The 15676-nt window shown below is 42.0% G+C and overlaps 1 protein-coding gene across 1 annotated transcript; it reads left to right on the forward strand.

Annotated features, from left to right (window-relative positions):
• The first annotated feature begins 8021 nt into the window (after positions 1–8021).
• Positions 8022–14442, forward strand: LOC110677232. The gene is made up of 8 exons (XM_021848300.1): positions 8022–8459; positions 8516–8596; positions 8649–9097; positions 9161–9338; positions 10567–10605; positions 11047–11195; positions 11254–11422; positions 11484–14442. The coding sequence occupies exons 1-8, from the start codon at positions 8384–8386 to the stop codon at positions 11927–11929; spliced, it is 1587 nt and encodes a 528-aa protein (XP_021703992.1). The 5' UTR covers positions 8022–8383; the 3' UTR covers positions 11930–14442.
• Positions 14443–15676: the final 1234 nt, after the last annotated feature.

The following is a 15676-nucleotide window of genomic DNA, read 5'->3' on the forward strand; positions in this document are numbered from 1 at the left end:
AATTCAAATGAAAATCAAAATTCTATGAAATGGATATATGGCTTTAATTTGTCGGATCTTCAATTTTTCGTGCCAAGAAAATTCGGGATTATGGTCCATTCGGGGAAATGGTATTCGGGGTAACGGACTATTCGGGGTAATGGTTTTCGGGGTATTGGTTTTCGGGGTACTTGACCATTCGGGGTATTGACTTTCGGGGTGATGGTTTTCGGGGTAATGGTATTCGGGGAAATGTTATAGGATCCTCAAAGGATACCATCAAAAGTCAACCACTACTTCCCAGCTGTCGCTGTTGATCAAGCTGTGCGATGCGAAGCTCCAGGAGGGTGGTGATGCCGAAAAACATTTGCTCGACATGGATATGCTGTTCGAACGGCTGCAGAATGTGGGACTTGTTCTGGAAGAAAAGCTTAAGGTGATTATAAAACGAAGCCAAACTTTGAATTTTCAAGTGCACAAGACGAGAGAATCTGCAACAGTTCGCGTTGAAAACCAATCAAATTGCTTGCTTGCTGGTGGTAAACAATGGGATAGATTTTCAACGCCGAGCTCTGTTTGGTTCTCGAGTCTTGTGCTCTTGAAAATTTGAGGTGTGGCTTCGTTCTATAATCACCTTAAGGTGGCAATGGTGCTGCGCAGTATGCCAGAATCGTATCACTATTTGGCATCGGCGCTCGAAGCTAGACCGGATGATGATATCACTATGCAGCTCGTCAAATCAAAATTGTTGGATGAATTCCACAAGCGCTGCGAGAGAGGCAGCAAAGGACCCGGTGGCGAACAGGTGCTCAAGACACAGTCGAGCAAGGCCTGTTTCTTCTGTAAGCAGCCCGGCCACTTTAAAAAGGATTGCCGGAAGTGGCGTGCGATGAAGGAGTCGCAAAGTGAAGCAGGATCTTCCGGAAACAGTAAACCGTTTGGTGGTAAGAGCAAAGCCAAAGCGAAGCAAGCTACAAACGCCGAGCGGGAACCAGTGAGTTTTCTGGTTCAGGAGGAGAGTTACGTCAGTCGTTCTTCAGCTGCGCAAAAATGTTCGTGGACCATCGACAGTGGCGCATCATGCCCATGACATGCAGCGATACGTTTTTTGATGCTTTGGATGAGTCGAACAGTGTTCAGGTGGAGATGGCAAATGGAAACCACACGAAGTCAGGTGGTCACGGAAGCGGATTTGTGAAATGTGTCGACGGCGCTGGTGAAGCTGTAGACGTGCGGCTGGACAACGTCTTGTATGTCCCAGAACTTGATAGCGGGCTCATTTCGGTAAGTAAGATTGCGGATAAGGGCTACGATGTGCTGTTTAAGCAGAATAGCGTCGAAATTATCGATAAATCGAAGAAAGTTGTGGCGCTGGGCATTCGTAGCGGCGGTCTCTATATGCTCAAGGATCGTGAGTGTGCAGCGGTGTCGAATACGTGCCATTCTGTGAATTGCCAGCATACATGGCACAGAAGATTCGGCCATCGTGATCCAGCGGTTATTGATCGGATTCAACGACAGCAGTTGGCCACGGGATTTAAGTTGGTGGACTGCGGGCAGAAGATCGTCTGCGAGTGTTGCCTAGAGGGGAAGTTTTCCCGTCCCCCTTTCCCTCAGAAGGCTGATCGGAAGACTACCCAGCCTTTACAGCTCATTCACACGGATTTGTGTGGGCCAATGGCCAACGTCACCCCAGGAGGCAATCGATATTTCATGATACTGATTGACGACTTCAGTCGGTACCTGGTGCTGTATCTACTCAAGGATAAGGGGGAAGCGAAGGACTGCATCAAGAACTTCGTGAGGCTTGTCGAAAACCAGTTCGGCAGAAAGCCACAAGCCATTCGTTCAGACCGAGGAGCTGAATTTGTCAACAAGGAGCTCAAGTCGTTTTATAAAGAGGAAGGTATACGGATGGAGCTTACCGCTGGCTACGCCCCTCAGCAAAACGGCGTTGCTGAGCGCCGGAATAGGTATCTGCAGGAGATGGCAGTGTGTATGCTGATGGACGCCGGACTTGAGAAACGGTACTGGGGAGAAGCCATTGCCACAGCGGGTTTTATTCAGAACCGGCTTCCTTCGAGATCGGTTGGGAAGACTCCGATTGAGTTGTGGAACGGACAGAAGCCCGATCTAAGCGGTCTGAAAGTGTTTGGATGCGACGCCTATGTCTACGTTCCGGAAGTCAAGCGCAAGAAGCTGGAGAGACGTGCTGAGAAGCTGACCTTCGTCGGATATGAATGCGGAGCGAAGGCGTATAGGTTTCTGAACAAGCAAACCGGCAAAATCATCGTCAGTCGGGACGCCAAATTCCTTGAACTTGGTGCGAAGATTAAGGAGGAGCTGGAACCGGTGATTCGACCAATTCCCAGCCAGCAGTTGACGACGACAGTATTCAGCGATGACAGCAACGATGATCGAGATGCGGAAGAACCAGTGACGGGAAGTGATGATGAATTCCTGGGTTTTTCGGATCAAGAAGAGCCCGTGAGCGAAGAAAGTGATGAAGAAGAGAGCCATGGAGAAGAAAGTGGTGAAGGGGAAAGTGCTGGAAGGCCTAAGCGTAGCACCGCAGGGGTTTTGCGTAAGAAACTCAGTGATTTTGTTGTGGGCGTTGCAAAAATCGAGGAACGAGATCCAAAGGACTATAAAGAAGCAATTGCAAGTGTTAACAAGAAACAATGGCGTAAAGCTATGGACAGTGAATATAAGTCGCTTCTTTCGAACAATACTTGGAAGCTTGTTCCTCTGCCGAAAGGACGTCACGCAATCGGCTCGAAGTGGGTGTTCAAACAGAAAAAGGACTCTTGTGGACAAACAGTGAGATTTAAGGTGAAGATGAATCGAAGCCAAAGTTCAAATTTTCAAGAGCACGGATCTGGAGAACCAAGCATCCGTTTAAGCTGAAAACATAATCGATTGGTCACTATCTGGTGGTGACCAATCGATTAGGTTTTCAGCTCAAACGGGTGTTTGGTTCTCCAGATCCGTGCTCTTGAAAATTTGAACTTTGGCTTCGATTCATCTTCACCTTAAAGCGCGCCTGGTAGCTCAGGGTTACGCGCAACGCTACGGTGAAGATTTTGGTGAGGTGCATGCTCCAGTTGCATTGCAGCAAACGTTCAAAGTGCTTCTAACAGTGTTTTTTTTTTTTTTTTGTTTTTTACAAGGGGGAAATCTGCAAACAGATCCCCTGAGAAGATAACTCAGGGAATGCGGGGATGACGCACCAACGACGACCCGCTAAAACCAGCCTATGCACTGTGCTTGAGCAATTCATTTAGAATTGCTCAAGTGGTGAACAGTGCATCGACATGACCCTTGGACTCAGACCCTCATCTCCCCGGAACCACCTTACGGTATTTCTTCGGGAAGGGACCAGTGCATATAGCACAACACGTGTAGCAGAAGTAGCCTAGGCAAACTGCTTCTCCTAGCCGACTTAAACAATGTTACAAAGGACCAGCCTCGGCAGGGCTAATCCTCTGCAGCCAACTCTTGGTCGGTGCGCCATAGACGCTGCAATTCTAACATAATGTGAGTGACAGCCGTAGTTACTGCATTCCAGCACTCGGCATCCGCACACATTCTCTCTATAATATTGTCGGGGGACGTGTCCCCTCCGCATGTAGTGAGCATGCGACCTCTCACAACAATGAAACGGGGGCAATCGAACACGACATGCTCCGCTGTTTCCTCTACACCAGCACAATTGGGGCACGCAGGAGATTCTGAGTGCCCGAACCTATGCAGGTACTGTCTATAGCAACCATGTCCTGACAGAAACTGCGTCAGGTGGAAGTTCACTTCCCCATGGCTTCTACCATACCAATCTGACACATTTGGTATTAGCCGATGGGTCCATCTACCCTTAGTGGAGTTATCCCATTCCTGCTGCCAGCTTCTGAGCGTTTCCTCTTTACACGTGTCGCGGACTCCTCTGGTACCCCTTTGGTTGAAGCATTGAGCATCTTCCTTGATGATGAGCCCGATGGGCGTCATCCCGGCTATGATGCACACGGCCTCTTTAGATACCGTCCGGTATGCACTTGCTACTCTTAAGCACATTATCCTGTACGTGCTTTCCAACCGCTTTAGGTTTCTTCTCGTTATAAGCGCTTTTGACCAGATTGGTCCTCCATACCTTAGTATGGATAGCGCCACGCTTGCCAGCAGCTTGCGTTTGCTGGCAATTACAGCAGAGCTGTTAGACATCATCCTCGAAAGCGCCGCTATAGCCGTAGATGCCCTTTTACAGGCATATTCAACGTGGCTAGCGAAGCTCAGCTTGTCATCAATCATTACCCCAAGATGCCTAAGGGATCGTTTGGACTCTATGGTGCAATCACCTACCGAGATAAGCGCCCGTTGCTCGGACTTGCGGTTGTTGACCACCACCACCTCAGTCTTGTGACGGGCCAGTCCTAGTTTCCTAGACTTCATCCATTCCTCAACCAGGGAAATAGAGTGCGCTGCTGTCAACTCTACTTCCTCCATCGATTCACCATAGACCACTAGGGTGATATCGTCGGCGAAGCCAACAATCTTAACATCCGTCGGAAGGGGCAGCCTCAGTACGTCATCGTACATCGCATTCCATAACAGCGGGCCCAGGATTGAACCTTGAGGTACTCCCGCGGTAATTCGAACGCTTTTCTGCCCCTCCTCTGTGTCATACAGTAGAATCCTACCATCAAAATAGCTTTCTAGAAGCTTACACAACTGCACCGGTACCTTGAGGCGGTGAAGCGCGTGTGCTATTGCTTCCCAGCTTGCGCTGTTGAACGCATTCTTCACATCCAGAGTGACAACCGCGCAGTAACGGATGCCGCTCCTTTTATGCTCGATTGCCACCTCAGCTGTTTGAACGACCGACTGGATGGCGTCCAGAGTAGATTTACCTTTTCTGAATCCAAACTGGTTGTTGGACAGGCCGTCCGCACTCTCCGTATACGGTACTAGTCTGTTGAGAATCAACCTCTCCAATAACTTGCCTGTCGTATCTAGTAGACAGATAGGTCTATACGCCGACGGGTCACCTGGTGGTTTCCCCGCCTTTGGTAGTAGCACCAATTTCTGTCGCTTCCATACATCCGGGAAGATTCCTTGATCAATGCAGCGTTGCATCGTGGTTCTGAACATGTCCGGATCCGTGTTCACTGCCGCTTTTAAGGCAACATTCGGGATACCATCGGGTCCCGGTGCCTTGTTTGACGCGAATGATTTCACGACTTCTGCCAGCTCTTCGTTCGTCACTCTCGCCACTTCTTCTTCTTCATCTGCCGCATACGGCGCTGGGGGCCATGGGCTTATGGGATGGTGCGGGAAAAGTACATCGATTATCGATCGCAGCAACTCGGGCGATTTCTCTTGGGGCGCTATGGCTCCTTTGGTCTTAGCCATTACCACTCTGTAGGCGTCACCCCATGGACTAGAATTGGCACTCTCGCATAGGCTTTCAAAGCATGCCCGTTTCCGACTCTTGATTTCCTTTTTGAGAGCCAACTTTGCCTCTCTGAATGCTGCACCGCGTTCCTCTCTTTGTGCTTCTGTGCGTGCGCGTTGCATTCTTCGTCTATGGCTCCTTTGGTCTTAGCCATTACCACTCTGTAGGCGTCACCCCATGGACTAGAATTGGCACTCTCGCATAGGCTTTCAAAGCATGCCCGTTTCCGACTCTTGATTTCCTTTTTGAGAGCCAACTTTGCCTCTCTGAATGCTGCACCGCGTTCCTCTCTTTGTGCTTCTGTGCGTGCGCGTTGCATTCTTCGTCTAGCCCGAAGGCAGATTGCTCGAAGATTTGCAATTGATTCGCACCACCAATACACCGGCGGCCTGTTCTCTCTAGGAGGGGCTTTTCTCGGCATGGAAGCATCACACGCTCGTGATATCACAGCAACTAGCTCTTCACCGTTTAGGTCCAGAGTGTTCCGTTCGCGCCTCAGGGCTAACAGTGGTGGGACATAACAACCTGCAAGTGCGTCATGTTGATGTCAGGAATGCGTATTTGAACGGAGTGCTTCATGAAGAAATCTTCATGCGCCAACCGCCGGGGTACACATCGGCGGGCAATAAAGCGCTTGTCTGCAAACTGAATCGTAGCATTTACGGCCTTAAACAGGCCGCCAGGGTCTGGAATGCGACCATCAAGGAAGTTCTCATTGGTCTTGGATTCCGGCAGTCGGAGGCGGATGCCTGTCTGTTCAGTAAGAAGCTATCAAACGGTGAGTGGATTTATTTATTAATTTATGTTGATAACATGCTCCTGGTTAGTCGAGATGGACATCAAATCGACGTTGTTGAGAACGCACTAAGGAAGCATTTTGAGATTACTTCGCTAGGGGGGATAAAACAGTTTCTCGGTATCAACGTCACTAAAGACAAGGACGGAATGTACATGCTGAGCCAGAAGGCCTTGATTCGGGAAGTATCAGAACGGTTTGGGTTGGCAGACGCAAAACCGTCAAAGTATCCAGTGGATCCTGGTTACTTTCGCCTGAACGGTGGAGAGAAACTTCCTGATAACACACAGTATCACAAGTTAGTTGGAGTGCTTCTCTACATCTCCACTAACTCAAGACCGGACATATCAGCCGCCGTCTCTATTTTGAGTCGAAAGACCAACTGTCCAACCCAACTGGACTGGTTGGAACTGAAGCGTACCGTGCGATATTTGATCGGTACCCCCCCCCCCCCCCCCCCCCCCCGGTCAGCGATGCAGACTGGGCCGGCGACACCGCCGATCGTAAATCTACCAGTGGATTCGTTTTTCAACTAGGGGAAGCTAGTGTCAGCTGGGCTAGCCGAAAGCAATCGTGCGTAGCAACGTCGACGATTGAAGCCGAGTATATCGCGCTATCCGAAGCAGCTCAGGAAGCAACTTGGCTCCGTCGCTTACTGGGAGAACTAGGTCAAGAGCAACGACAACCTACTATGCTAAACGAAGATAATCGCAGTTGCATTGACTTCGTTTCTTTGGAGCGGCAGAATAAATGAAGCAAGCACATTGATACTAAGTTTTATCATGCTCGGGATCTATGCAGTCGTGAGGTCATCCAGTTACATTACTGTCCTACTGATAGAATGATCGCAGATGTGTTCACTAAGCCTTTGGGCGCTACCAAGATGCAGTTGTTCGCGGAGAAGCTTGGTCTGTGTCCTAAGCGGAAGTCTACAAAGGAACTCCAGTGATCAGCGAGGAGGAGTGTCGGCATATCCAGTCGCAGGGCGCTGATGCACTGGCAACTAGAAAATGCCCGAGTCACAGGGTCAGCGAAGAGAAGAAGAACAAAAACATTATTCCTTCATCTGACATTTTTTACTCGAATTAAAGTTCACACGTGTTAAACATAAGTTCTCCGGTTAAACGTTATTTTATCCGATTCCCACGCATTTATTGGGTTGCCACTCTGCTAAGTCCGTTCCCTGGTTCCAACAGAAATATATATAGTTTACAGAAATCATAAACAGTTTTTATCCCTTTTGAGTTCAGAAAATTGTTGTGCCATAAGTTCAAAACTCTTCTAAAATGATATTTTTAATCAATGTAAACCAAATTTTCATTCTAAACAACAGGTAAATGTTAATTTTGAATTTGTAAAAATAATTTGAACTACGAACTTCGAAAGTACCCTAAACTACGCTGTACATACCTGAAATAATATTCAAATTATATTCAAAATAGCACCCTATTTTGCAATTTATTGATTTTATAAGAAAAATGCAAAATAACTTCAATGAGCAGAGAGCATTGATATACTATTTAATAGAATATATCTTGTTGTTTTCATCATTTTAAAAAACGGTTGTGTTGCGGTTATGGCAATAATATTTATTCTTTAAATCTCTATAATCATGTTTGGTAGTACTCATGAACGCAGAAGTTAACCTGAATTCGATTTCAGCTCAATAATCACGTGGTCCTCTTCGCAAAGTGCACCTCTTTCGGAAGAATTAGATGCCCATCCAAACACAACGCTTTCTATATATATCCAATGCCTACACTGAAACAAATGTTGTAGTAATTATAATCATGACAATGTTGTTAACGCAACTATTTCATAATATTTTTATTTTGAATGAAATTATGTCTCTAATGACAACAATGTTTTTGAAATTACTATGTTGCTGAACTGTGATGTCGTGTAGTTTTAACCATATTAGTGTAGTTAAAAGCTATTCCTCTTATATTTAAATTGACTACTGCTTCAGTAATGACTAACGAAAAATGTTCTCGATTTTACCATGCCCATGGTAAAAATAAGAACCTCGAGTGAGTAGATTTTAGCGTGCGTTTATATTTCGACCTCACTTATTTACTTCAGGACGCCATTTGCCGTGCACCGGTCAAGTTGTTTTGTTTGTTTATTTTTTAATATGTTATTGATGTTAATTAAAATGTAAAATGAAGCAGGAAAGTGATAATAATAAGCTTGAAGTTATCGTTGATGAAATTCTTGAAGATCCGGAGTTAATTGATGGTATGTATGATTGTAATCGGAAATGGAAATCAGATATTATTTCTTCGATTTTTCAGCCCGTGATGAAAATCCAGCCCTCCGCGAATTGATAGTTGAGCAGTGGAAGTTGGATGCATCGGTTTACTCTATTTTGATCGGTAAGTTACAAGTATTGTTACATTCCAAGAGTTACTTCAACGTTTTCTATAGGACATGGTGTTACCGTGTCATACCTTGCGGTCATCGACGAAGCGGCGCTATCGGATATTTTTTCAGTTTTGAAATGGACGGGTCATAAGTACGCCCTGCGAGCAAAACTGCAACACTGGGAGGAAAGCGCTCTATACAAGCCGGAACAAACGAGTAGCTGCTCCCATTACCCAGGCCCTTCGACGCATGGTTCAATACGAGGTCCAACACATCCTCTTCTGTCGACATCGGTCACATTAAGTCTCCTAGAGGACATTCTTGAAAGAAATGAGAAGGGGAAGATTGTGACACAGTTCTACCGAATGCACCAACGGTTGGATGCTCAGCACAGGAAACATTTGGCACACACAGTAGTGGATTATTATATCGCAAACGAAACCTACTTCCGGATACCAGATATGGCTCGATTCGCGCAATGTATTGCAGAGAAATTTCCACCAGAGCTCCCAGTAATTTCTCGAATTGTAAATAACGGTAAATTCTAATTTTATATTAATCTAATCTATTCACAGGAAGTGTACTTCAACCCACGGGACTCAACGATCAATAAGAAGCATCCATCCGGAATTCTGTATGATCGGTTTCACAATCGAAACAAACAGCATCTACTGCAAAGCAAACAGGAGAAGAAAAATCCTATCGATAACTGGAAAATCTTTAAAGCAAAAGCTCTGATACTGCCGAAGGAAGGTAATGACAATCACTAAAGGTAAGATACAGTAGAATGAAAGTGGTTATATCATCGAATTTCTAAAAGATTATAGGATAAGGAACTATCTTGCATTTTTTATATTGATACAGGGCTGGTAGCGACTCAGTGTCTTAAAAATAGGAACTTTTTAAACCTCTTGCCTGATAAAAGAGACCAAAGAGGAATCAATCAAACGAAGGAGTTTGTTTGTTTGTTTTGTGGAATAACCTCACGCATTTTTCTAAGGAATTTCTTCTATAATTTTACTTCAGAGAACTCAACAAAACAGTTACTCGGAAATTCCATCAGTAATGCCTCCAAAGATTAATTTAGATATTTCCATAGTCCTTCGGGGTTTATCTGTTGATTCTTCCATCAATTCTTGTAACATTCTCCAAGACTAACATACAGAACGTCTTCAAAAACCCAACCACAGAGATGCATTCCGGATTTTTTTACGAGAATCTTCGAATCTTCTAGGGTTTGTTTAAGATTGGACTAGAAATTTCTTTAAGGATACCTTTATTAATTACTCCAAAGATTCCTCCTAAGATTTCCTCCAGTATTTTTTTCAAACAATTCGTTCAAGAACTTTGCCAAAAAGGACAAAATAATTCCTTAAAAAATTACTGGAGGTAAGTTGGAGTGCTCAAAGATTTGATGAAGCAAATTATGAAGAACGTCCTATAAACATCTTTTGAAAAATCACTGGAAGCATTTATAGGAGAATTAGTAGAGGAATCAATTTCTAGAGATCTCTGAAAAAAATCTTAACGGATCAGTTGATTAGTTACATAACATTCTTTGAAGGTTTTTTTTTTTGAGCCTGTATGATTTTGCATCAGAATTCATTGCAAGCTATTGTTGCAAAAACAACAAGCTGAAGTAAATCAGAAGTGACAAGAGTATGATTTGCTCCTATGTGTACACTAGCCATAAAACAGTATGGAATCGCTCTAATGAATATTGCAACACTCGTGTTGAATATTGCAATACCCCTTATCGTTATTGCTTACTGGCGATTCTAAATTGTTTTAATGTAATGTAATATTGAAATTGAGTGTTGCAATACTCAGGGAAGTGATTCCATTCTTTTGGCCGGTAGTGTATGTTTATAAAATATTTATGTACATTGATAATGCACCACTTTTCACTTCCACTACTGTACCTTATCATTTTAGATTGTGTGATATTTATTTTAATTTAAATATATATTATGTATTTCAGAAATCAAAAGGCAAAGTTCCATTAAAACATGGCTCCGAAATAACTAGTGATCCTTTATAGAGAGATATGCGGAAGTAAAATGGAATGACTTGGCAACAGACCAGCAGTGCTGATTTTGATCGGCGTCGAGAATAATATTGTAAAACGGACATGACTTCCTCATTGCTATGAAGTGTATTTTGTTTCGTTATAGATCTTTGAGCTACATATCAAAACTAATAAACAGCCGAAAAAATCAAAAACTAAAAATCGCATTGACAAAAATTCTAAAAAGTAAAACATTTCATTTTTTTGCTTCATGCAAAATTACTTTTACCGAAATAATTTCAAGCGTATTACATTACTCCTCAAGAAAAGTTCAAAACAAACATAACGCATGTTCGTTTGGCTCACACTTTGACAGCTCTCGCTGATCGATTGGCTCACACTTTGACAGAAATGTCAGCTTCCGCGAATCTCTCTTATAAAGGATTTCTAGAAATAACAAGCATCCAGCAGAAAAAGTCACGGACCTCTGGCGAGAATCATTTTTACTACGCATGCGGGAAATTGTGGAGGAGACAGACGTGAATAAGGCTCACGTAGTGGCTGAGTGGCCAAGACTAGCTGATGAAGACGGCTACCTATTGGTATGTTTTATGCTGCTCGAAACACATTTTTCCACAAATCTAATTTCCTTTGATGTAGATTGATGCTGACTTTGAACAAATTTACCGGTATGTGGCTACCTCTAACTTTTTCGACGACTGGGAATGTTTTGTTCCACGCTACCTGGAGTATATTGAACTGAACGGCTTGAAGGATGACTACTCGCGTCAATTACTAACACATCTGGAATCGCAATCTGTGGCAAAGGGTAAGCTAACATGTTTAACAACTTTGAAACAATTTCAAAATCAAATATTTGATTATTCTAGACACTCGTGACTTCATTTGCTGTACCATTTTCCATGGTCTCGTTAAGCCTGTCCGTACTTCATCACGGAAACTGCCAACTATCCTCCAGGCACAAACTGAAATGTGCTATGCTTGTGCGACTGACGAAGAGTTCATCGAAGCTGTAGAATCATTACGAAGCGAACATTCGAATGACATTCCATTCGCGCCGCGCATATTCGTAGTGGGCCAGACGGATAAACTAACAGGATTCTACGTAGTAACTTCGAAACTCCAATACAAACTACCAACTTTTTTGCGGTGTGTGGATATAGCAGTGAAATTGAAATTCGCCCATAACTACGACTTTCCAGAAAGCTGTGAGTTGTTCTGGTGTTTTATCGCAAAACACTTCTACAGCATCAATTTCTCTCGAAAGGCGAAAAATAGTCAACTGCTTCAATTTTTTGCGTACCTGAAAGACTAAAGGCCGGCAGCATGAATTGTCACTTATGCCAATGCCCGTACGATTCAATTCAACACGTCTTCGATCATTTGACAATCCATCACAGTACTCCAACGACATTCAAGTACACGTGTACAGCATGTGTACCATCAGCTTTATTCCAGAATTTGCACAGATTCAAACGACACGTCAAGGCGAAACATTCTAATTTGTTTCAACCGATTGATGCTGATCGAACCAGCCAGCATCCTGCTGTGAACAACACTGCACCGAATTCAATTGATCCCGATATCGATGCAGAGGATAATGTACATCATAATTTGTCCAGCACAAACATCGATGAAGCTCCGAACGAAAATGAACTTGAAGAGAAAAATGTAGATGGAACCTTAGGGGATGCTGAGATTTTAGATATAAGAAATTCATTAAGAGAGAATTTTCTAAACTTTAGCTTAGGTTTGCATAACAAACATAATTACACACGAAAAGATGTTATCAACTTGCAGCAGTGTATAACTGATGAAATCGTAAAACCTATATGTGATGCATTGCTAAAAATCGCCCCAATCAATAATACAGCGATAGGTATAGATGATTTGGTTAATGATATCTACCACCCGTTTGAGTTTATTGCAACAGAACAGAAACTTAATACCACACTACAAAATTTGAACTTAAACGATTCTTTACATGTAATCAATTTCACGGATGAAGACAAAAATGTAGTTTCGAAGGGATGCCTTATGCCCATCAAACAACAGTTCAAGCGATTTTTTGAGAGTGGAAACGTTTTTAATGAAACTATCGAGAATATGAGATTACTATAAGAGAGCAAAGATATTGAAAACGTCGTCAATGGCACGCTATGGAAAACTGTACGAAATCAATTCACGAGTGGAACAGTAGTTCCGTATTTTTTGTATTCTGATGAAGTGGAAATAAACGATGCTATTGGAGCTCACTCAGGTACTCATAAGGTAACCGGTCTGTACTACAATTTCCCAACGATTCCGACACATTTTTTGTCACGCTTGAAGAATATATTTGTCGCCGGTTTTATTAAAGCAATTGATATAGCACGTCTTGGCCCATCTTCAGCACTCAAAGAGTTGGTAGATATGTTAGTTCAACTGGAAACCACTGGAATTGATCTAGTAATTGATGGTCATGAGAAACGTGTATATTTTGTAATGATGGGTATTTTGGGAGACAATCTAGGGATTAACACACTCATGGGGTTCGCAACCTCCTTCAGCTCACTTTTGTATTGTAGATTTTGTACTCAGACGAAATACGAATCACAAACATCAATCAATCTTGATCCAAATCGATATCGCACAAAACAGAATTATGAAGTTGACGTCCATAAGAGTTTCAAGGAATCAGGAATAAAAGAGGTTTCTGTTTTCAATAATTTGAAACATTATCACGTGGCTGAATTTGCCATAGTAGATGTAATGCATGATTTTTATTCTCACGGTATATGCAGCTACGACATTTCTCTTGTTTTAACTTACATGATTCAAACTTTAAAAATATCATTGCAAACAATAAATTATAAAATACAGATGTTCGACTTTAAGGAAACAGAAAACAGGAACACTTTCAAGACAATAACCCGGGAACATATTAAAAACGCTAATTTTAAAATGACAGCTAGAGAAATGATGCTTTTTATCCATTATTTTCCGCTAATATTTGGTGACGTGATACCTGAAAATGATAACGTTTGGAATTTTGTACTATCGTTAGTTGAGCTCACTGCTTTGGTTTTGTTACCTAAATTCAATGACGAATTACTCAATGTCCTAGAAAAACAAATAGAATATCATCATTTTCATTATAGAAAGCTTTTTGCTGAACCACTCAAACCCAAATATCATATTTTGCTTCATTATGTTCAAACCATTAGAAAAATAGGGCCTCCCTATAACGACGTGGAGCTTCCGGTTTGAGGCATTTCATCAGATTTTCAAAAAATATTGTAGAAATATAACCTCCAGAAGAAACATTTGCTTCACATTATGTACAAAGGCAAAAATGATATTCATTCATGACATTGAACACGAGAATAATTTCAAAGATCCTATAATATACAAAAATCCAATCAGCTTACGATCGATTGACTTACCATACTTTGCGATGCTAGATTTGACAAATGAACCATTAACATTAAATTTTAAAGCAGTTTCGACAGTGACGTACAAAGGCACTGAGTACAAGGTTGGTCAGTTCTTGACAAGTTCCGTGCACAATATGAGACAAGTTAAATTGTATGAAATTAAAGATATATTAATTACTAACGACACAGTAAACGTTGCCTGTCAACAGTGGAGCGTAGAAGAATATTCTCATCATTTTGCGTCATTTAAAGTTAGCAAACCCTTAGAAGTGTATTGCATACTGCTCGTGGATACGTTTGATGGGCCACCGATTCATGTATATAACATTAAAGGAAACAATTATATAAGACTGAAGAAATATTTTGTATGAGTAGTTAAGGCACTCTGTTTCAAACGATGTTAAAGCCAAATTTTTGAACGAAAATAAAATTTTATGTGATGTTATAACTTTATTTATTCAGATCAAGGTATACGCATTATACATTCAGATTTGAGTTTTTGCTGAATACCAATAAATAATGCATATCCACTATATATTTTGCACAAATTCTCAAATCTGAATGCATTATGCGTGAACCTTGAAGTCATATACAATAATTTCAGGTATTGAAGCATTTAGTCAATTTTACTACACGGGTCTCTTCATTTTAAATGCAATCTGTGGTTCAAATTTTAACTTCGATTTGTATTTATGATTACCATGCTCTCAAAGTTGAATTTACTACACAAACATTGTTACTACAAATGCAAGAGATGGTTGAAAAATTAACTTTCTTTGCTCATCAACCTAACTATGAAACATGGTAATTTTGACAGTTTACCTCATGAGCCGTCGCCATGGTAAAAAAAAACACACATTGTGTTTGAAATGAACGCAATGGGTAGTCTGCACAAAAAAAGTGGTGCTGTGCATTTAATTCAAACCATCAACATGGTATTTTTTACTACAACGCAGTTTTCAGTGTAGTTTAGTTTTATTTAACAATACACCTATGGGGCTGTCCATTAATTATGTAAGACAATTTTGGCGGATTTTCGAACCCCCCTCCCCCCATGGTAAGATTTTTTGTATGAAAATCAAAAATAATTTGTATGGCGCGTAAGAAATCTTCAACCCCCCATCCCCCCATAAACCCTTACGTAATTAATGGACCACCCCTATCCAAATCAAGAGTGGTGCTTATTGTCACACGCAAACAAATTTTATTGTATAATCTACCGATTCCATGGTAGAATTAAGAACTGCACCAACAATGTTCAATCGACTACAAAAATCTGTTAAGTTTACTATAATCTGGTACAAATCACTGAGCAGTGCAGTAAATGTGACCATGTCCATAGTAGCATCCACTACAAAGCATTGTATTTCAATCCGTGACTCCCACCGTACAACACAGTGTAGTCAAAAGAACAATGCGAAACTTGTCAAATCAAGCATGTTTCTAGTCATAAATACTGCAAATGTGGTAAAATAAACCGAATATATTTTCTTGTGTAGTGATGTTGACTATGTTTTGGTAGAGTTGACAGAATAATGTAGTCGGTTGAAAATCGTTGGTGCAGTTCTTAATTTTACCATGGATTCAGTAATTTCAACAATAAAATTCGTTTCAGTGCATTTTAACAGATTTATATCTGTTAGTTT

This window comes from Aedes aegypti, chromosome 2 (assembly GCF_002204515.2).
Source record: "Aedes aegypti strain LVP_AGWG chromosome 2, AaegL5.0 Primary Assembly, whole genome shotgun sequence".
Taxonomy (NCBI): domain Eukaryota; kingdom Metazoa; phylum Arthropoda; class Insecta; order Diptera; family Culicidae; genus Aedes; species Aedes aegypti.